The sequence below is a fragment of the Carassius auratus genome, chromosome 50 (assembly GCF_003368295.1).
Source record: "Carassius auratus strain Wakin chromosome 50, ASM336829v1, whole genome shotgun sequence".
Classification (NCBI taxonomy): Eukaryota; Metazoa; Chordata; class Actinopteri; order Cypriniformes; family Cyprinidae; genus Carassius; species Carassius auratus.
The window spans coordinates 19,919,512-19,942,446 of record NC_039292.1 but is presented as its reverse complement, the minus strand read 5'-3'; the positions used below and the strand labels follow the sequence as shown (position 1 = coordinate 19,942,446).

Genomic DNA, 22,935 nt, shown 5'->3' with positions numbered 1-22,935 from the left:
TGTTGAATCTTCCAAAAGTTTTGGCTTGGGGTGCTTCACATGCAGTGGCAGCACTTTCCACCGCACCAATAACACGGGGCTGCCCGCCGACGTGCCTGACTTTAAATTGGCGCTACAAAACACGGATATCGGCCGATATATTAAAAAATTACAAATATTGGCCCGATATATCGGTCGAGCGATATATTGGTTGACCTCTAGTAGAGTACTAAAGAGATCTTGGGGTATATGTGTGAACAGATGTTTATTATCAATATGGTCCAGTTCTGAACCAGTTCGAGCATTTAAGTTTCCATTTAATTTCTTAATTCTTGTATTGTGTGGAATACGCCATCGTCATACTATGGGAAATCTGATGAAGAATATAAATTCCACAGATAAAAAGGTCTTTATCTACAATTCCAAAGCTTTTATCCAATTTTAGCCAAATGTGATTTTTGGCTTGCTTGGCTGGTGATGTAAAAGGGGCGAGGTCATTTTTTAGTGGACACATCTGATCTACACCACGTTTCATTTAACATTTTGATATGATCAACGATTAACCCCTTACTAGTAACCCCCCTTTTTTGGCATGGAGACCGAAATTACATACCCAAAATAAAAAAGGTTTCTGCTCATGATTCTTTCTGACTAGATACATAATCAACCTTTGTTCACAAAGCTGACACTTTAAAGTTTACTGTTCAGGAATCAGAATCACTCAGACTGTTATGATAATAGAGATATATAAGCTCAAACATAAAAACAAAAATAAAAATATTAAAAACATATGTTTTAAATGTATTTTAAAAAATGTTGATGTAGGAAATGAGTTTGAAAACACAGTGTAGCTAAGGCCACAAGTCTTCCAAGACTTCATAAAAAATTTCATAATCGAATCTGTAAAACTGTGAATTTTATGAAATATTTTCTAAGGCCATGTCATGTGTGTTTTTAGAGAAGGCTAATCAGATTGATTTATGGCCCTTGTCATCTCTGTAAGATCTCACATGTAAACTTTCCTGTGCTCTTTGTGTATGTTTCACTGTTGAAAACTGCCCGAATCATGATTGTATTGTTCTCACCAAACGGTTCTTTCACACCTCCGCCAAGTATGACACATTATCCGCATTATTCTTTTATCATTATTCTTTTGTTTTTATTCCACCTTTATTAGCCTTGATTGTGGTTTTTCAGGCTTTACAAAGCAACAAAGCAGCGATCTCACTTCAGTCTCTCTTTGCATTTAGCCCTTATTTATCAAAAGTCTTACTATAAAAATACAACAAAACATTTTCTTACGACCTTACGTGAATTATTGAGACAAAAATGCATTATGAAGAAGAAAAGCACCTGCTATTAGTAGCATTGGTGCTAACGTTAGCATCAAGCTACATCTGACAATTTATGAAATTATTAGTACACTTTTACTCAAAACTCACTTTAAACCCCGATCGAGTGTTTATAATAACTTCCTTTAGCGATCAGGGGTGGAATTTGGTCGCTTACTGTTGTAAAAATATGTTATTTGTAGCCTTTTTCATCGCTGCACAAGTTAGCATTTCCGATGTACATTTTCGATTTTTTTTATAAAAACGCCCCAGATCTCAAGAAATTCTCATACCAAGCTTTACTATCGTAATCGCGGGTTTATTATTCGGATATTTTGTGTGTACAGAGGTGTTTCAGTGTTGTTTTGGCCAGATAACTACCAGGAAGTGTGCAGGAAGCATGTGACACGATGGGGCGGTGTCCAGATATGAAACTCTAAGATTGATGTTTGAAAGACCCAATCAGAGTCTGAGTCACACACCGCACGAGCTGTGACTACTGCACGCACACACAGATCGCTGGGAGAGGCTGTTTATCATCTGATCGCGTAAATCCGTGGAAAATGAATAGAAATGACGATTCTGTCTGAAGAAATATGAAGTAAACATCAGTAAATATATCCATATATCTCCGCAGATATGCATCTTTGGTCTGTAAATCCTTATTGACGCTGTTCAGTGAGTCTATGTGAACACAAATAAACCGCTGCTGACGTGACTGAATATGAGTGAGTTGTGAATTTCTATTCAAAATGTGGCATAATACGGATTTATTATTTTGCACTCCTGACATAAATCACTAAATATCTGTCACTGCAACAATGTTTTATCAAAATATTGGTCAAATATCGAAGCTTGAGTCTTTAAACTTTCCATTGATGCACAGTTTGTCCAGATGAAGTAAGACAGTGATGTTTAACTTGCTGTGAAAGTGAAACAATAATAAACTGGGGCCGTCAGCGATGTTTGCACGTAAGGGGGTTAAGCAATACTGCTGTTTATCTAGGGGCTAAACCAAAAACAAAACCTTTTATAAATAAAAATTAAAGAAATATAAAAATAAAGTAAATAAAATAACTAAGTAATAGTAGAGGAAGTACAGAAGGTACTCAAACTGATTAAAATAAATCTTTGTGAATAATGACTAAAAAAATAACAATAATAATAAATTAATAACAATAACAACAATTGATCATAAAAAGAATATATATAATGATGATAATCATTGTGTTGTGAACAATTCTTGTAGAGTTCAGGTGAGCATTTTGTTGCAGAGAAGGCTTAGCAGTCGTTTAATTTCTCCCACCTCACTAATGGGGAGTAGTTCCTGAACGGATGATGAGGGACAGTACCTGGGCATAGCTGTGTGTCCGGCACTGGGGTCGGCCTTCAGTGTAGAGCTGACTCTCCTGCTGTCTCTGAGACCATCCTGAAGTCCTGGGATGTCTGTGAAAGACTCGTGGTGGTCTTGAGTCAGATGAAGGTCCAGATGCATCAAATGGCTGCATTCTCACGATTCTTTTAGCTCCTTTGTTGTCGGTTGTTGGAAAGCGTCCAAGAGCAACATCATTGAGGTGGAGCCCGTCATACAGGTGCCATGGTCTTACAGAGCTGTGATGGACTAAGTGCACGTTGGGCAGACTGGAGCAGGAGTAAAGGATCTCTTGGTTGATCTGATCGATCACAGAGGGAGGGACGTCGAGCCGCGGGAGCAAGGTGGAGATCAGTACACGTGAAGCGGGGAATGTCTGTGAGGCTTTCTCTGCCATCTCATGTATTGCCTTAGCTGTACCTTCATTTAACTTATAGAGGTCATTTGTACCTGTGTGAATGATAACACACTGCGGGCTGCCAAGATCATCATTACTGAGCAGTTCATGAACATGTTCTGTGTTTCTGCAGTGGAGCGCTAGGACTCTGGAGAAGAGATTCTTGGGTTCAATGTTCTTTCCAGTGGAGTCCATCAGAAGAAGCACTGAGGTCGCGCCAGTTTTTTTTTCTTTGAAGCGCCAGTCGCCCGTGTCCTGTGTGACGGTGGTGATGTGTGAGAGCGCTCCTTCACTGGGGTCTGAGTTGCTGGGGTCCTGTGTGACGGTGGTGATGTGTGAGAGCTGTCCTTCACTGAGGTCTGAGTCGCTGGGGTCCTGTGTGACGGTGGTGATGTGTGAGAGTTGTCCTTCACTGGGGTCTGAGTCGCTGGGGTCTTGTGTGACGGTGGTGATGTGTGAGAGTTGTCCTTCACTGGGGTCTGAGTCGCTGGGGTCCTGTGTGACGGTGGTGATGTGTGAGAGCGCTCCTTCACTGAGGTCTGAGTCGCTGGGGTGATGTGTGACGGTGGTGATGTGTGAGAGCGCTCCTTCACTGGGGTCTGAGTCGCTGGGGTCCTGTGTGACGGTGGTGATGTGTGAGAGCGCTCCTTCACTGAGGTCTGAGTCGCTGGGGTGATGTGTGACGGTGGTGATGTGTGAGAGCGCTCCTTCACTGGGGTCTGAGTCGCTGGGTCTTGTGTGACGGTGGTGATGTGTGAGAGTTGTCCTTCACTGGGGTCTGAGTCGCTGGGGCCTTGTGTGACGGTGGTGATGTGTGAGAGCGCTCCTTCACTGAGGTCTGAGTCGCTGGGGTCTTGTGTGACGGTGGTGATGTGTGAGAGCTGTCCTTCACTGGGGTCTGAGTCGCTGGGGTCCTGTGTGACGGTGGTGATGTGTGAGAGCGCTCCTTCACTGGGGTCTGAGTCGCTGGGGCCTTGTGTGACGGTGGTGATGTGTGAGAGCGCTCCTTCACTGGGGTCTGAGTCGCTGGGGTCTTGTGTGACGGTGGTGATGTGTGAGAGTTGTCCTTCACTGGGGTCTGAGTCGCTGGGGTCTTGTGTGACGGTGGTGATGTGTGAGAGTTGTCCTTCACTGAGGTCTGAGTCGCTGGGGTCCTGTGTGACGGTGGTGATGTGTGAGAGTTGTCCTTCACTGGGGTCTGAGTCGCTGGGGTCTTGTGTGACGGTGGTGATGTGTGAGAGCGCTCCTTCACTGAGGTCTGAGTCGCTGGGGTCCTGTGTGACGGTGGTGATGTGTGAGAGTTGTCCTTCACTGAGGTCTGAGTCGCTGGGGTCTTGTGTGACGGTGGTGATGTGTGAGAGCGCTCCTTCACTGGGGTCTGAGTTGCTGGGGTCTTGTGTGACGGTGGTGATGTGTGAGAGTTGTCCTTCACTGAGGTCTGAGTTGCTGGGGTCTTGTGTGACGGTGGTGATGTGTGAGAGTTGTCCTTCACTGGGGTCTGAGTCGCTGGGGTCTTGTGTGACGGTGGTGATGTGTGAGAGTTGTCCTTCACTGGGGTCTGAGTCGCTGGGGTCTTGTGTGACGGTGGTGATGTGTGAGAGCGCTCCTTCACTGAGGTCTGAGTTGCTGGGGTCCTGTGTGACGGTGGTGATGTGTGAGAGCTGTCCTTCACTGAGGTCTGAGTCGCTGGGGTCCTGTGTGACGGTGGTGATGTGTGAGAGCGCTCCTTCACTGAGGTCTGAGTCGCTGGGGTCTTGTGTGACGGTGGTGATGTGTGAGAGCGCTCCTTCACTGAGGTCTGAGTCGCTGGGGTCTTGTGTGACGGTGGTGATGTGTGAGAGCGCTCCTTTACTGAGGTCTGAGTCGCTGGGGTCTTGTGTGTGACGGTGGTGATGTGTGAGAGCGCTCCTTCACTGAGGTCTGAGTCGCTGGGGTCCTGTGTGACGGTGGTGATGTGTGAGAGCGCTCCTTCACTGAGGTCTGAGTCGCTGGGGTCCTGTGTGACGGTGGTGATGTGTGAGAGCTGTCCTTCACTGAGGTCTGAGTCGCTGGGGTCCTGTGTGACGGTGGTGATGTGTGAGAGCGCTCCTTTACTGAGGTCTGAGTCGCTGGGGTCCTGTGTGGTGTTGGTGATGTGTGAGAGCACTCCTTTACTGAGGTCTGAGTCGCTGGGGTCCTGTGTGGTGTTGGTGATGTGTGAGAGCACTCCTTCACTGAGGTCTGAGTCGCTGGGGTCCTGTGTGGTGTTGGTGATGTGTGAGAGCACTCCTTTACTGAGGTCTGAGTCGCTGGGGTCTTGTGTGTGACGGTGGTGATGTGTGAGAGCGCTCCTTCACTGAGGTCTGAGTCGCTGGGGTCCTGTGTGGTGTTGGTGATGTGTGAGAGCACTCCTTTACTGAGGTCTGAGTCGCTGGGGTCTTGTGTGTGACGGTGGTGATGTGTGAGAGCGCTCCTTCACTGAGGTCTGAGTCGCTGGGGTCCTGTGTGGTGTTGGTGATGTGTGAGAGCGCTCCTTTACTGAGGTCTGAGTCGCTGGGGTCCTGTGTGTGACGGTGGTGATGTGTGAGAGCGCTCCTTTACTGAGGTCTGAGTCGCTGGGGTCCTGTGTGTGACGGTGGTGATGTGTGAGAGCGCTCCTTTACTGAGGTCTGAGTCGCTGGGGTCTTGTGTGACGGTGGTGATGTGTGAGAGCGCTCCTTCACTGAGGTCTGAGTCGCTGGGGTCTTGTGTGACGGTGGTGATGTGTGAGAGCGTTCCTTTACTGAGGTCTGAGTCGCTGGGGTCCTGTGTGGTGTTGGTGATGTGTGAGAGCTGTCCTTCACTGAGGTCTGAGTCGCTGGGGTCCTGTGTGGTGTTGGTGATGTGTGAGAGCGCTCCTTCACTGAGGTCTGAGTCGCTGGGGTCCTGTGTGACGGTGGTGATGTGTGAGAGCGCTCCTTCACTGGGGTCTGAGTCGCTGGGGTCCTGTGTGACGGTGGTGATGTGTGAGAGTTGTCCTTCACTGAGGTCTGAGTCGCTGGGGTTCTGTGTGACGGTGGTGATGTGTGAGAGCGCTCCTTCACTGAGGTCTGAGTCGCTGGGGTCCTTTGTGACGGTGGTGATGTGTGAGAGTTGTCCTTCACTGGGGTCTGAGTCGCTGGGGTCTTGTGTGACGGTGGTGATGTGTGAGAGTTGTCCTTCACTGGGGTCTGAGTCGCTGGGGTCTTGTGTGACGGTGGTGATGTGTGAGAGCGCTCCTTCACTGAGGCCTGAGTCGCTGGGGTCTTGTGTGACGGTGGTGATGTGTGAGAGTTGTCCTTCACTGAGGTCTGAGTCGCTGGGGTCTTGTGTGACGGTGGTGATGTGTGAGAGTTGTCCTTCACTGAGGTCTGAGTCGCTGGGGTCCTGTGTGACGGTGGTGATGTGTGAGAGTTGTCCTTCACTGAGGTCTGAGTCGCTGGGGTTCTGTGTGACGGTGGTGATGTGTGAGAGCGCTCCTTCACTGAGGTCTGAGTCGCTGGGGTCCTGTGTGACGTTGGTGATGTGTGAGAGTTGTCCTTCACTGGGGTCTGAGTCGCTGGGGTCTTGTGTGACGGTGGTGATGTGTGAGAGCGCTCCTTCACTGAGGCCTGAGTCGCTGGGGTCTTGTGTGACGGTGGTGATGTGTGAGAGTTGTCCTTCACTGAGGTCTGAGTCGCTGGGGTCTTGTGTGACGGTGGTGATGTGTGAGAGTTGTCCTTCACTGAGGTCTGAGTCGCTGGGGTCCTGTGTGGTGTTGATGATGTGTGAGAGCGCTCCTTCACTGAGGTCTGAGTCGCTGGGGTCCTGTGTGACGGCGGTGATGTGTGAGAGTGCTCCTTCACTGAGGTCTTGTGTGACGGTGGTGATGTGTGAGAGCGCTCCTTCACTGAGGTCTGAGTCGCTGGGGTCCTGTGTGACGGTGGTGATGTGTGAGAGCGCTCCTTCACTGAGGTCTGAGTCGCTGGGGTCCTGTGTGACGGTGGTGATGTGTGAGAGCGCTCCTTCACTGAGGTCTGAGTCGCTGGGGTCCTGTGTGACGGTGGTGATGTGTGAGAGTTGTCCTTCACTGGGGTCTGAGTCGCTGGGGTCTTGTGTGTGACGGTGGTGATGTGTGAGAGCGCTCCTTCACTGGGGTCTGAGTCGCTGGGGTCTTGTGTGACGGTGGTGATGTGTGAGAGTTGTCCTTCACTGAGGTCTTGTGTGACGGTGGTGATGTGTGAGAGTTGTCCTTCACTGAGGTCTGAGTCACATCACCACCGTCACACAAGACCCCAGCGACTCAGACCTCAGTAAAGGAGCGCTCTCACACATCACCACCGTCACACACAGGACCCCAGCGACTCAGACCTCAGTAAAGGAGCGCTCTCACACATCACCACCGTCACACACAGGACCCCAGCGACTCAGACCTCAGTAAAGGAGCGCTCTCACACATCACCAACACCACACAGGACCCCAGCGACTCAGACCTCAGTGAAGGAGCGCTCTCACACATCACCACCGTCACACACAAGACCCCAGCGACTCAGACCTCAGTAAAGGAGTGCTCTCACACATCACCAACACCACACAGGACCCCAGCGACTCAGACCTCAGTGAAGGAGCGCTCTCACACATCACCACCGTCACACAGGACCCCAGCGACTCAGACCTCAGTGAAGGACAGCTCTCACACATCACCACCGTCACACAGGACCCCAGCGACTCAGACCTCAGTGAAGGAGCGCTCTCACACATCACCACCGTCACACAGGACCCCAGCGACTCAGACCTCAGTGAAGGAGCGCTCTCACACATCACCACCGTCACACACAAGACCCCAGCGACTCAGACCTCAGTAAAGGAGCGCTCTCACACATCACCACCGTCACACAAGACCCCAGCGACTCAGACCTCAGTGAAGGAGCGCTCTCACACATCACCACCGTCACACAAGACCCCAGCGACTCAGACCTCAGTGAAGGAGCGCTCTCACACATCACCACCGTCACACAGGACCCCAGCGACTCAGACCTCAGTGAAGGACAGCTCTCACACATCACCACCGTCACACAGGACCCCAGCAACTCAGACCTCAGTGAAGGAGCGCTCTCACACATCACCACCGTCACACAAGACCCCAGCGACTCAGACCCCAGTGAAGGACAACTCTCACACATCACCACCGTCACACAAGACCCCAGCGACTCAGACCCCAGTGAAGGACAACTCTCACACATCACCACCGTCACACATCACCCCAGTCGCTGGGGTCCTGTGTGGTGTTGATGATGTGTGAGAGCGCTCCTTCACTGAGGTCTGAGTCGCTGGGGTCCTGTGTGACGGCGGTGATGTGTGAGAGTGCTCCTTCACTGAGGTCTTGTGTGACGGTGGTGATGTGTGAGAGCGCTCCTTCACTGAGGTCTGAGTCGCTGGGGTCCTGTGTGACGGTGGTGATGTGTGAGAGCGCTCCTTCACTGAGGTCTGAGTCGCTGGGGTCCTGTGTGACGGTGGTGATGTGTGAGAGCGCTCCTTCACTGAGGTCTGAGTCGCTGGGGTCCTGTGTGACGGTGGTGATGTGTGAGAGTTGTCCTTCACTGGGGTCTGAGTCGCTGGGGTCTTGTGTGTGACGGTGGTGATGTGTGAGAGCGCTCCTTCACTGGGGTCTGAGTCGCTGGGGTCTTGTGTGACGGTGGTGATGTGTGAGAGTTGTCCTTCACTGAGGTCTTGTGTGACGGTGGTGATGTGTGAGAGTTGTCCTTCACTGAGGTCTGAGTCGCTGGGGTCTTGTGTGACGGTGGTGATGTGTGAAAGCGCTCCTTCACTGAGGTCTGAGTCGCTGGGGTCCTGTGTGACGGTGGTGATGTGTGAGAGCGCTCCTTCACTGAGGTCGGAGTCGCTGGGTTCCTGTGTGATGGTGGTGATGTGTGAGAGTTGTCCTTCACTGAGGTCTGAGTCGCTGGGGTCCTGTGTGACGGTGGTGATGTGTGAGAGCGCTCCTTCACTGAGGTCTGAGTCGCTGGGGTCCTGTGTGACGGTGGTGATGTGTGAGAGCGCTCCTTCACTGGGGTCTGAGTCGCTGGGGTCCTGTGTGACGGTGGTGATGTGTGAGAGCGCTCCTTCACTGAGTCTGCAGGTACAGATCTGTGTGTTGTCTCTTCATGATGGAGCCGCAGGTTATTGGGAGATTCTCCTTGATTTTAAGCTCTAGACACATTGCAGACTGTTCTTTCATCTTTTCTTTTAACTCATGGATGTTTTTCTCAAACTCTCCTCTCCCACACACACACACTCTCTCTCTCTAACACACACTATCACGCTCTCTCTCTCTCTCTCTCTCTCCCTCTTTCTCTCACACACACACTCGAAAGCAGCTCGTCAGTCCTGTGTCGAAAGTGACTGTGGAGTGACTGGTCTCCAGGTCATTGATAGAACAGGAAGAGGAAGTGAAAGACTTTCCCGTGTTTGCTGGATCCTGTTCCTCACAAACCCTGAATCTTTCACACAGTCTTGTATTTTACTGAAACTGAACTTACGTGTTTTTAGTTGAAATTGAACATTTTATTAATCTGATTTAAAGGGTTAGTTCACCCAAAGAGGAAAATTATGTCATTAATGACTCACCCTCATGTCGTTCCAAACCTGTGAGACCTCCGTTCATCTTCAGAACACAGTTTAAGATATTTTAGATTTAGTCCGAGAGCTCTCAGTCCCTCCATTGAAGCTGTGTGTACTGTCTACTGTCCATGTCCAGAAAGGTAAGAAAAACATCATCAAAGTAGTCCATGTGACATCAGAGGGTCAATTAGAATATTTTGAAGCATCGAAAATACATTTTGGTCCAAAAATAACAAAAACTACGACTTTGTTCAGCATTGTCTTCTCTTCCGTGTCTGTTGTGAGAGAGTTCAAAACAAAGCAGTTTGTGATATCCGGTTCATGAACGAATCATTCGATGTAACCGGATCTTCTTGAACCAGTTCACCAAATCGAACGGAATCGTTTTAAACTGTTTGTGTCTCCAATACGCATTAATCCACAAATGACTTAAGCTGTTAACTTTTTTAATGTGGCTGACACTCCCTCTGAGTTAAAGCAAAACTCAGAGTCAAGAATAGTGTTGTCACAATACCAAAATTGTTGTTTCGATACAGATACCTAGTCAATAATTGTGATTTCGATTCTTTATCGATACTTTTCCTGAAAGGGAAAATTTCTCTCTGAAATATCATTGCTATGCTTTATTTTAAAACCGGGACAACATTCTAATCATATAACACTAATAAATGAACATATGAACAGCATATATGTTAAACATTTGAACAAAATATAAAATATCAAAATATAAAAAGTAAATTAGAGCAATGACATTCAATGTAAAGAAAGAATAAATTTAGCAGCATTATCTGTTATCATAAAAAACACGAGCAATACATTGATTCTGAACTTTGAATAAAAATATCAACAGTGATTATATTAAACAATGTTTCTGAACTCAGAAGGATTAAATGTTAAAAGATAAATAATAATCAATTTAAGCAATGACATTCAAGTAAAAAAAAAAAGCAAATAAAAGTTAGCAGCAATATCTCAGATATTGTAACTTATTCTGTCAGTTGTGCAACCTTTTCTTTCAGAGGAGAAAACTCAGCCAGTGAGCTTAGTGAGCGTCGTCTTTAGTGAGCGTCGTCTTTTTCTACCAGTCGTGGACCGGCGGCCACAGTATCACTTGTGCTCGCACGTGCAGTGTAGTGATGCACGGGTCCGGTTTCTCTCCAACCCGCGGGTCCCGCTATTATGAAGTTATTTGGCCCGCCCCAGCCCGCAAATAAAGTAAGATTTCTTTACCCACCCCGACCCACGCATCGGGGGAAGATACGTTGCTACTTAGACCTTCGTATTGTAACCTTATCAAAGAACCTAATATAATATGAAAATATATATTCCAAATATTTAATATAGGCTATATGAAATTGCACTAGTGATGGTTCGTCCGTGAACGAATCTTTTAGGTAATCCACTGACTCATATTTCTCGTTCACTCACTGAAGTTGCTCGCTCCACAGCCACAGTTGCCAACTCTCGCGAGACAAATAAGCAACTGGAGTGTCAAAAACAACCCCAATATTATTTGATAATTTATTTTCCGCATTATAATTTATTAACAATGAATGAGCCTGCAACATATTAAACTTGAAACCACTGCTTTATTAGAAAAGGATAAACTGATTAGGAAAAAATAAATAAAAATCAGGCAACTGCAACAAAGCGGAGAGAACGCACTTTCCTCATCTCCGATCACCTGTGAGGCTGAATCGGATTGGAGAGAAGGAAAAGGACAAAAAGACAAGAAAAGAAAGACAAGAGCATTAAGGGTAGATGTAACTTATATTTAGCTTAATAAAATAAAATTCTCCACTTTGTTGGAGGCATTGTTTGTAGAAATTGAAATATGTGTATTTCTGTAGATCATAGAGCGCGCCGCCTGCACGTTGAACGTCATTTTACTCCAATGAGGGGGATAAGGGGGCGGATTCAGCTGAATGTTTTGACGAATGTTACGCCACAGCACTTATATGATTGCACTGATTTCTGTAAGCAGACAGTGTCAATCAATGTATCAGTATCAATGTGTCAAACGTATCAAACGTGCTGTTTTAACGCGACTTGCAAAAAAAAAGCCCAAAGTCGCGAATTATAAGTGGACTTGGCAACTATAGCTGTGTCCAAATTCAGGGTCTACATCCTTCGGAGTACTCATTTGAAGGATGTTACGTCACAGCGCCGCGACGAAGGCTATCCAAATTCGTAGGATCCTTCAAATGCGGCCCACAAATGCGTCCTCCTTTTCCCCGAATTGGAAGGATGGGTGTGGTGGATCCTTTCGCGTCCTACCTATCCCATAATTCTTTTCGGCAGGACGAAGCGAGCGGTAGCGGAGTGGGGGAGGAGTATTATTTTCGATGTTTTTTAAAAACTGGCTTTTCAAAAATATATATTTTCAGTGGTTTTCTAGTTAGGCATTTTGTTTTAGCGATAAGCATTTTTTTTACATTTGTACGTGTATATGTAAAAAAAAAAAAAAAAAAGTTTACTTTCGTAAACTAGCTTCTTCCTTACTGCCTGTGTGAATATCCTCTTACACACAGCTTATTTGTTAGTGATTGAAGCTGTTTTAACGCTTCTAAGGACGAAAGAGCAGACAGAAGTGTTTATAAAGCTCCGGGGAGAGAACGATGATCTCTTCACTCGTGTCTTGCTTAGCGCTGTCACGGTTGCTAGGCGACAGGATATGAGCAACGGTTAAGGGAGGGAACTGAAAGAAGGGTAGGCTGTCCAAATTCACAAACACCGACTTCCGGTTTTTGCGGTCGTCGGAGGACCCATCCTCCTTCAACCGGGTAGGAAGGATCCTAAGGAGGATGCAGACCCTGAATTTGGACACAGCTCATGTCCACAGCAGCGCGCGAGCGGAGAAGCGTGAGCTCGGCGCTATTAGCAGCACATGCGCAGCTTTGTTTCATCCTGTCAGAGTTACTCAAGATCTGACGGAGCATGTGATTTGATGAATGTAGTGAACGAATCCGCCTTTTACTGAACGAGAGCGAGAGATCTTCTCATTCGTGAATTAACTGAAGAGTACACAGGGTCAGTGAGGCAAGCATTTACATCAGCAATCAGCAGACACAAAGCGCAGTTATAGGAGCTGTGCAGAAACACTCGTTTTCATATTTAGCATACAGAACATAACTCCACGTTGAATCCCCGATTAATGTGAATATTATATAGGAACTGTCTGACCAAACAATTAAAATGTTAATTATGCAAGAAAACCACCAACTTATTTAAACTATTTAATGCGATTATGCACTCATTTTAGTAAAGCCGAATCAGTTTAGTAAAGCCATTAATGCAGCATCTCGCTGTAGTGCTTTTTTGCTGCTTGCGTGAGGAGAAAGCACAGACGTCCATAGGGAGGCACTGGAAGCGTGTGTTGCACACACCAACATGAAATACTTATCTTACAAATCTGGAATGCAGTCATTCTTTGAAGTATCGATACTAATAAATGTAGGAATCGTGACGTTTTTAATTTCCAAGAAGCGCGATACTTTTGAAGTATCGGTGCACCATGCAACACTAGTCAAGAACCGTTTCTGTCAGACGCGTGTGATTCGTGAACCGAGGAGCCGATGATACTGCGCATGTGTGATTCAGCGTGAAGCAGACCGACACACAGAGCGTCTGAACTGAACTGATTCTTTTGGTGATTGATTCTGAACTGATTCTGTGCTAGTGTTATGAGCGCGGGTAAACCGAAGGCTTGAATCAAGGGCAATCACCGCCAATGACGCCATTACGTCGAGCGCAAAAGAACCGGTGAACCGTTTTCTTCAACCGGTTTATTGAACCGAACTGTCTGAAAGAACTACTGGTGATCCGAACACCGATGCGACCGGTTCTTCACTCGTGAAGAGTCAATCTTTCATTCGTTATCTGTCTCGGCTCGGTGTTCATCTTCAGTTCTCTCTTCACAGCAGTTCAGTCAGTGTGCTGTTTGAGTAAATGAATTACTCCGGGATATTGGTTTGTTTGAACTGAGAGGGAGTGTCAGCCACATTAAACAAGTTAACAGCTTAAGTCATCTGTGGATTAATGCATATTAGAGATGCGAACCGTTTAAAACGATTCAGTTTGATTTGGTGAACTGAATGATTCGTTCACGAACCAGATATCACAAACTGCTTTGATTTGAACTCTCTCTCACACAGACATGGAAGAGAAGACAATGCTGAATAAAGTCGTAGTTTTTGCTATTTTTGGACCAAAATGTATCTTCAATGCTTCAACAAATTCTAACGGACCCTCTGATGTCACATGGACTACTTTGAGGATGTTTTTCTTACCTTTCTGGACATGGACAGTAGACCGTACACACAGCTTCAATGGAGGGACTGAGAGCTCTCGGACTAAATCTAAAATATCTTAAACTGTGTTCAGAAGATAAACAGAGGTGTTACTGGTAGGGCATGAAGCAGATTTGAGAAACTCTGTTTGCTTCTACTTCAATCTAAACATTAAAATAATGTAAAAGCCTGATTCAAACATCTCAAAGCTTCTGGTGGTCACTGGATGAGACGATACGGCTACTGTTCCTCTAGAGAGGTGTTTGACGGCAGCTGTTCATGACCTGTGTGTGTGTGTGTGTGTGTGTTTAGGTACGTCACACACCTGATGAAGCGCATCCAGAGAGGGCCGGTCAGGGGGATCTCCATCAAGCTGCAGGAGGAGGAGCGCGAGCGCAGGGACAACTACGTGCCCGAGGTGCGTCTCGTCTCCAGATGACTTGTGTTTGCTGGACCCTGGATCTAGCTGAGATGCATGTGACGTGTGGCCTGATGAAGATGATGATGATGATGTTGTGTTTCTGCAGGTCTCGGCTCTGGATCAGGAGATCATCGAGGTCGACACAGACACCAAGGAAATGCTCAAGCTTCTGGTGAGAATCGTTCAGTCGCTCGTCAGTCCTGTGTGTGATGAACCTGTGTCGAAAGTGACTGTGGAGTCACCGTCTCCAGGTCATTGATAGAACAGGAAGAGGAAGTGAAAGACTTTCCCGTGTTTGCTGGATCCTGTTCCTCACAAACCCTGGATCTTTCACACACGTTTGTCTTTGTGAATGTTTCTTTGCTGTGGTTTGCAGCACATGGAGTAGTTCTGTAAGCGCAGGGTTAATGTTAACTGTCTGAGAGTTAACAGCAGGGCGTCCAGACTCACTGACGGACTGAGTCTGGACACTGCTTCATCTCTCTCCATCACTCTTCAGTTCTCTTGCTAACAGTGTTTTCTTGTCCGTCAGGATTTCGGCAGCCTGTCCAATCTTCAGGTGACTCAGCCTCCCGTCGGCATGAACTTCAAGACCCCTCGCGGCGTCTAGACATTTGTAATATATCTCTTAATAAAATTGTTGTAAAACCAACAGTGATGTTGTGGAGTCTGTTTCTCAGAGTTAACATGCACAGATGAATCGTGACGTTTCATTTCTCATGCAGTTTGAATGGTGTTCATGTTGCTCACTTGTTTGTGCAGATACTTTGCTCTAACTCACACCTGTTTAAAATAATTTGATTTGTAATGTGAACACTGACGGATTGTTGCACCCTGTAGTGACACTGTTAAACGTGTGTGTGTGTGACGTACAGGGTTAAGACCCTATGTGAAGCGACTCCATATGAATGTTTGAGTCTAAACATGAAGAGTTGGTTTGTCAGCAGCTTTACTGAAGCAAAGTGCAGAAACTGCAGTTAAGGCCCTTATAAAAGACACTTTTTTTTTTTTTTTAATGGAACAATGTCAACACTTTCACTACAATTACAACAACAAATACAGTAATTTTCATATGCTAAAATTATAAACCATATTATAGGAGCACATTAAAGAGTGCACAAGATTGTAAAATTCAACTAGCTTTTTGTATCTTCAAGGGCAATATAGCCTCAATATAATGCTTCACTTTATGGATTTTCTCCTGAACTTACATGTATGAATATGATATTTGGCCATTAAAATAAAAAGTGTGGGTGTGTTTAACAAGAGTTTACAGCAGGGCCTAAAAGAGCATCTTTCCACGCTAACGTACCATTTTCATCAACTATGAAATCAAGTACATTTCATATAAATAAGTGAACAGCTTTGTCTGGCTTCTGCTTGCAAAAGCTACAGTTTAGATCTATATCTTTTTCTAAAATGTAAATAGTTTATCAGGGTATATTCTTTAACCTTGTATAAAAGAGAGCAAGACTTTTTTCCCAATCGACATCACTAACAAATGGATTGTAGTATGCAGTTACGTTTGGTTTGGAAGCAACATCCTTCTGGACAAGGGCTGTTATAATTATTACAATGATAGGGAAAACATATCTTAGCTGTAGGGGAGTGATTGGGTGAGAGTTGCTGATAATGTAATTCTTTTTGCTGTTTAAATAACACACATTTTAGGAGAGATTGAACCAAAAACAGTTGGTGGTATGAGAAAATTATATTTAGCTAAGAATTCCTCATATGTAAAAAGAAGAATCTGAATTCCCTAATTTCAGTCTACTCTAACCAGAGCCAGCCGGCTGCTAAAGGCCCCCAAGACCACATGACAACTGGATTTATTTAGATTATTTATTGATATGTCAATGGACAATGGTAATTACACAAAACTTGAAATTCTTGAAAGACCATACATAACTCATTTATGAACACTAACTTAACAACAACAATAATAATAAATTATAAATAACTAAATATTACATGACCACTATCAGTCCCCCCCTTCCGTCCCCAATCTGTCAGAGTTGAGTTGGTCCACAACAAGTACGTGCAAATGAGTAATTTTTTTTCGCTTCGGGGCGGGACTTCAGCAGCTCAAAAAGGGCCTCTCACAAAATCAGATAGAGGCCCTCGGTTGTTGGTCATCAAACACTTTAAAAAATTACATCAGGTATGATCAACTCCACTCCAATAAAGGCAGCCCATGTAGCACTGATATATAGCCACGTTTTAGATCATGTTGTTTACTTGATTAATCGGAGGCTCTCCTTCCCAATGCAGTCAGTTATCGCTTCTTTGTTCAAAGTAAGGACCCTCCCACCATCGTTACAATCTCCTTGCCTATTCAGCATCGGACAGGGCTCTCCCTTCCGGTGCAGCAGGGCAGTGGCTCCCTTCGGTCGCAGTGTGAGCCTTTCGTCTGTCATTGAGTTGCGCTACGCGCTCAGCGACGGACGGGGTTCTCCCTCCCCGTGCAGCAGAGCCACAGGCCCCCTTCGGTCATTGTGACAGCCCTCCATCGGATGTATCAAATCACGCCTCGTATACAGTCACAAGGGGGACTCTCCCTTCCAGTGCAGCAGAGCCGCAGCTCCCTTCGGACGCAGCGGGAGCCCTCCATCCGTGCATCAAATTGTGCCTCTAATCTTCTTGCCTATTATGCATCTGACAGGGAATGTCAGTCAATAAATGGGAAAAAAATGTAATTGGTGTTACTTTTTTGAAAAAGTAACTCAGATATTTTCTTGTAAATTAAAAAGTAATGTGTTGTTTTACTAATTACTTGATCTATCTGATTACATAACTTGCGTTACTTGTAATTTGTTACCCCTAACACTGAAGCCAATTCTCAAATAACCATTATGATGGTTTTGTTCTGCCCGCTCAAATGATAGAAGTACTTGCGCTGTAAAATCTATTAAGACTGTGTCTGTTCCCCGAATAGTGAGGTCAAAATATAAATTTAATGTAGGATCTAGAAAAACATCTTACCGTGATTAAACCAGCAAAATGTAAAATAAATGAACAAAAACAATTTTTAAAGTTAGGGCTCATAAATATTAGATCACTCACACCCAAAGCAGTTATTGTAAATGAAATGATCACAGATAATAGTTTTGATGTACTCTGCTTGACTGAAACCTGGCTAAAACCAAATGATTATTTTGGTCTAAATGAGTCTACTCCACCAAACTACTGTTATAAGCATGAGCCCCGTCAGACTGGTCAACAATATATAGTGATATTCTCAATGTTACCCAGAAAACATGATACAGGTTTAACTCTTTTGAAATACAGTATTTTTTCCAAATAATAGCAGTACAATGTGACTAACCAGAATAATCAAGGTTTTTCGTATATTTTTTTATTGCTACGTGGCAAACAAGTTACCAGTAGGTTCAGTAGATTCTCAGAAAACAAACAAGACCCAGCATTCATGATATGCACGCTCTTAAGGCTGTGCAATTGGGCAATTAGTTGAATTAGTTGAAAGGGGTGTGTTCAAAAAAATAGCAGTGTGGCATTCAATCACTGAGGTCATCAATTTTGTGAAGAAACAGGTGTGAATCAGGTGGCCCCTATTTAAGGATGAAGCCAACACTTGTTGAACATGCATTTGAAAGCTGAGGAAAATGGCTCGTTCAAGACATTGTTCAGAAGAACAGCGTACTTTGATTAAAAAGTTGATTGGAGAAGGGAAAACCTATAAAGAGTTGCATAAAATGATAGGCTGTTCAGCTAAAATGAAAGAAAACGGAAGACAACCATCAAAATGGATAGAAGAATAACCAGAATGGCAAAGGCTCAGCCAATGATCACCTCCAGGATGATCAAAGACAGTCTGGAGTTACCTGTAAGTACTGTGACAGTTAGAAGACGTCTGTGTGAAGCTAATCTATTTTCAAGAATCCCCCGCAAAGTCCCTCTGTTAAAAAAAAGGCATGTGCAGAAGAGGTTACAATTTGCCAAAGAACACATCAACTGGCCTAAAGAGAAATGGAGGAACATTTTGTGGACTGATGAGAGTAAAATTGTTCTTTTTGGGTCCAAGGGCCACAGGCAGTTTGTGAGACGACCCCCAAACTCTGAATTCAAGCCACAGTACACAGTGAAGACAGTGAAGCATGGAGGTGCAAGCATCATGATATGGGCATGTTTCTCCTACTATGGTGTTGGGCCTATTTATCGCATACCAGGGATCATGGTCAAAGTCAAAGTCACCTTTATTAATATAGCGCTTTAAACAAAATATATTGCGTCAAAGCATCTGAACAACATTCATTAGGAAAACAGTGTCTCAATAATGCAAAATGATAGTTAAAGGCAGTTCATCATTGAATTCAGTGATGTCATCTCTGTTCAGTTAAATAGTGTCTGTGCATTTATTTGCAATCAAGTCAACGATATCGCTGTAGATGAAGTGACCCCAACTAAGCAAGCCAGAGGCGACAGCGGCAAGGAACCAAAACTCCATCGGTGACAGAATGGAGAAAAAAACCTTGGGAGAAACCAGGCTCAGTTGAGGGTCAGTTCTCCTCTGACCAGACGAAACCAGTAGTTCAATTCCAGACTGCAGCAAAGTCAGATTGTGCAGAAGAATCATCTGTTTCCTGTGGTCTTGTCCTGGTGCTCCTCTGAGACAAGGTCTTTACAGGGGATCTGTATCTGGGCTCTAGTTGTCCTGGTCTCCGCTGTCTTTCAGGGATGTAGAGGTCCTTTCTAGGTGCTGATCCACCATCTGGTCTGGAGACGTACTGGATCCGGGTGACTGCAGTGACCCTCTGATCTGGATACAGACTGGATCTGGTGGCCACGGTGACCTCGGAACAAGAGAGAAACAGACAAATATTAGCGTAGATGCCATTCTTCTAATGATGTAGCAAGTACATCGGGTGTTATGGGAAGTGTTTCCGGTTCAGGTTTACCTAATTAATGCAGCCTAAAAATCCTTTATCGGATTTGGATATTAAAAGCATATTAGTATGTTATGTGTATGCCAGGTTAAAGAGATGGGTCTTGAATCTAGATTTAAACTGCAAGAGTGTGTCTGCCTCCCGAACAATGTTAGGTAGGTTATTCCAGAGTTTAGGAGCCAAATAGGAAAAGGATCTGCCGCCCGCAGTTGATTTTGATATTCTAGGTATTATCAAATTGCCTGAGTTTTGAGAACGTAGCGGACGTAGAGGAGTATAATGTAAAAGGAGCTCATTCAAATACTGAGGTAAACCAATAACTAGAGGACCTTCATCAGGTTTCTCAGTGGATGCATCATTGAGTGGGGATATGCAAAAAAAAGCAAAAAAAAATCATCTGATCCATATGATCAGGATGTTAAAATGCAAATAGCTGAGGCTAATATTTTGAGTCTCCCGCCCTCTGGATTAATGGCTTTGGTGACAAACATTTTAAACAATGTGCCCTTCCCGCTATCTCAAACTTAACAAACTTGTCTTGAGGCCATTCCCAGCTAACAATTTTACATTCTGGGAATGTTAGTTTTTGGTTCCCAGAACGTTGCCAGAATGTTCCCTATTGGTTATCCAGGAAAGTTTTCTCAACGTAAATAGAAGTTTCCCTTAAGTTTATAAAAATACAACCTAAAAATAACCTACAAGGAATGTTCCGAGAACATTCTCCTAAGGTTATCAAATTAAACCTAAAAATAACCTACAGGGAACGTTCCTAGAACGTACTTGTCTGGTTCCCAAAAAAAAAAAAATTACAAAATGGCAACCATACGGGAACGTTAGGGGAATGTTCCGTGTTTGCTGGGCTGTAACTTTTTGGTGCAATTGCTTGACAAAAACTGCAACAGATACATTGACCACCTTCAGAAGGTTATGCCAGCTGTAGTGCAGTGCAACGGATGTGATACTGGAATGTAACAAATTGATTGTAACGTATTGTAATGTATTAGCAGTTTTTAAAGCTTTTCTGTAGGATAGGTTACTTACCCACCAAGCAATACGAAATACCTCTAGTTTTGTTTTCCTCCAGCTGCGCTCCATTTTTCGGGCTGCTCTCTTTAGGGTGCGAGTACAGTATTGTTCAAAATAATAGCAGTACAATGTGACTAACCAGAATAATCAAGGTTTTTAGTATATTTTTTATTGCTACGTGGCAAACAAGTTACCAGTAGGTTCAGTAGATTGTCAGAAAACAAACAAGACCCAGCATTCATGATATGCACGCTCTTAAGGCTGTGCAATTGGGCAATTAGTTGAAAGGGGTGTGTTCAAAAAAATAGCAGTGTCTACCTTTGACTGTACAAACTCAAAACTATTTTGTACAAACATTTTTTTTTCTGGGATTTAGCAATCCTGTGAATCACTAAACTAATATTTAGTTGTATGACCACAGTTTATTAAAACTGCTTGACATCTGTGTGGCATGGAGTCAACCAACTTGTGGCACCTCTCAGCTGTTATTCCACTCCATGATTCTTTAACAACATTCCACAATTCATTCACATTTCTTGGTTTTGCTTCAGAAACAGCATTTTTGATATCACCCCACAAGTTCTCAATTGGATTAAGGTCTGGAGATTGGGCTGGCCACTCCATAACATTAATTTTGTTGGTTTGGAACCAAGACTTTGCCCGTTTACTAGTGTGTTTTGGGTCATTGTCTTGTTGAAACAACCATTTCAAGGGCATGTCCTCTTCAGCATAGGGCAACATGACCTCTTCAAGTATTTTAACATATGCAAACTGATCCATGATCCCTGGTATGCGATAAATAGGCCCAACACCATAGTAGGAGAAACATGCCCATATCATGATGCTTGCACCTCCATGCTTCACTGTCTTCACTGTGTACTGTGGCTTGAATTCAGAGTTTGGGGGTCGTCTCACAAACTGCCTGTGGCCCTTGGACCCAAAAAGAACAATTTTACTCTCATCAGTCCACAAAATGTTCCTCCATTTCTCTTTAGGCCAGTTGATGTGTTCTTTGGCAAATTGTAACCTCTTCTGCACATGCCTTTTTTTTAACAGAGGGACTTTGCGGGGGATTCTTGAAAATAGATTAGCTTCACACAGACGTCTTCTAACTGTCACAGTACTTACAGGTAACTCCAGACTGTCTTTGATCATCCTGGAGGTGATCATTGGCTGAGCCTTTGCCATTCTGGTTATTCTTCTATCCATTTTGATGGTTGTCTTCCGTTTTCTTCCACGTCTCTCTGGTTTTGCTCTCCATTTTAAGGCATTGGAGATCATTTTAGCTGAACAGCCTATCATTTTTTGCACCTCTTTATAGGTTTTCCCCTCTCTAATCAACTTTTTAATCAAAGTACGCTGTTCTTCTGAACAATGTCTTGAACGACCCATTTTCCTCAGCTTTCAAATGCATGTTCAACAAGTGTTGGCTTCATCCTTAAATAGGGGCCACCTGATTCACACCTGTTTCTTCACAAAATTGATGACCTCAGTGATTGAATGCCACACTGCTATTTTTTTGAACACACCCCTTTCAACTAATTCAACTAATTGCCCAATTGCACAGCCTTAAGAGCGTGCATATCATGAATGCTGGGTCTCATTTGTTTTCTGAGAATCTACTGAACCTACTGGTAACTTGTTTGCCACGTAGCAATAAAAAAATATACGAAAAACCTTGATTATTCTGGTTAGTCACATTGTACTGCTATTATTTTGAACAATACTGTATGCTCATTATACCATGGTGTCAAACTGTTTTCCTTAACCTTCCTTAAGCGTAAAGGAGCAACTGTATTTAAAATGCTAAAAAAAAAACAACAGAAGTAGTTCTGAGGATTTGGATATGCTAAGGAATTCGGATACATCAGGAAGTTTTTTTTGTGGTAGAAGTGATGGTTCTTCGATACTTGTAACAAGAAGTAGAATTTACAGTTTTGGCTATATGAAGTTTACACAGAACTAAATAATGATCTGAGATATCATCACTTGGCTGAATAATTTCAACACTATCAACATCAATTCCATGTGACAGTATTAAATCTAGAGTATGATTTCGACAATGAGTAGGTCCTGAAACGTGTTGTCTAACACCAATAGAGTTCAGAATGTCTATAAATGCTGATCCCAATGCATCTTTTTCATTATCGACATGGATATTAAAATCACCAACTATTAAGACTTTATCTGCAGCCAGAACTAACTCGGATGTAAAATCACCAAACTCTTTAATAAAGTCTGTATGGTGCCCTGGTGGCCTGTATACAGTAGCCAGTACAAACATAACTGGGGATTTATCATTAACATTGGTTTCTCTGGATAATGTTATATGTAGCACCATTACTTCAAACGAGTTATACTTGAAGCCTGCCCTCTGAGAAATCCTGAAAACGTTGTTATAAATTGAAGCAACTCCTCCCCCTTTGCCTTTTAGACGCGGCTCGTGTTTATAACAATAATCTTGGGGGGTGCACTCATTTAAAATAATGTAATCATCAGGTTTTAGCCAAGTTTCTGTAAAACAGAGCACATCTATATTATGATCAGTTATCATATTATTTACAAAGAGTGTTTTCGTAGAAATGGATCTGATATTCAATAAGCCAAGCTTTATCATTT

General features: G+C 44.4%; 1 protein-coding gene, 1 long non-coding RNA gene and 2 other non-coding genes across 4 annotated transcripts in view; all 4 read left to right on the top strand.

The window, feature by feature from the left end:
• LOC113067296 (40S ribosomal protein S17) overlaps window positions 1-15,038 on the top strand; it is a 20,873-nt gene extending 5,835 nt beyond the window's left edge. The window contains exons 3-5 of the mRNA XM_026239693.1: window positions 14,278-14,383; window positions 14,493-14,558; window positions 14,919-15,038. Of these exons, the coding sequence (XP_026095478.1) occupies window positions 14,278-14,383; window positions 14,493-14,558; window positions 14,919-14,996 (250 nt within the window). The 3' untranslated portion in view covers window positions 14,997-15,038. The remainder of the gene's footprint in view (window positions 1-14,277; window positions 14,384-14,492; window positions 14,559-14,918) is intronic.
• LOC113067297 (uncharacterized) lies at window positions 6,833-8,523 on the top strand. The gene is made up of 3 exons (XR_003279304.1): window positions 6,833-6,880; window positions 6,926-7,045; window positions 8,436-8,523. It is a non-coding gene; the product is annotated as an uncharacterized LOC113067297 (long non-coding RNA).
• On the top strand, window positions 9,441-9,565 carry LOC113067331 (small nucleolar RNA SNORA71). The gene has a single exon (XR_003279318.1). It is a non-coding gene; the product is annotated as a small nucleolar RNA SNORA71 (small nucleolar RNA).
• LOC113067330 (small nucleolar RNA SNORA71) lies at window positions 14,600-14,723 on the top strand. Its single transcript, XR_003279317.1, has one exon. It is a non-coding gene; the product is annotated as a small nucleolar RNA SNORA71 (small nucleolar RNA).
• Window positions 15,039-22,935: the final 7,897 nt, after the last annotated feature.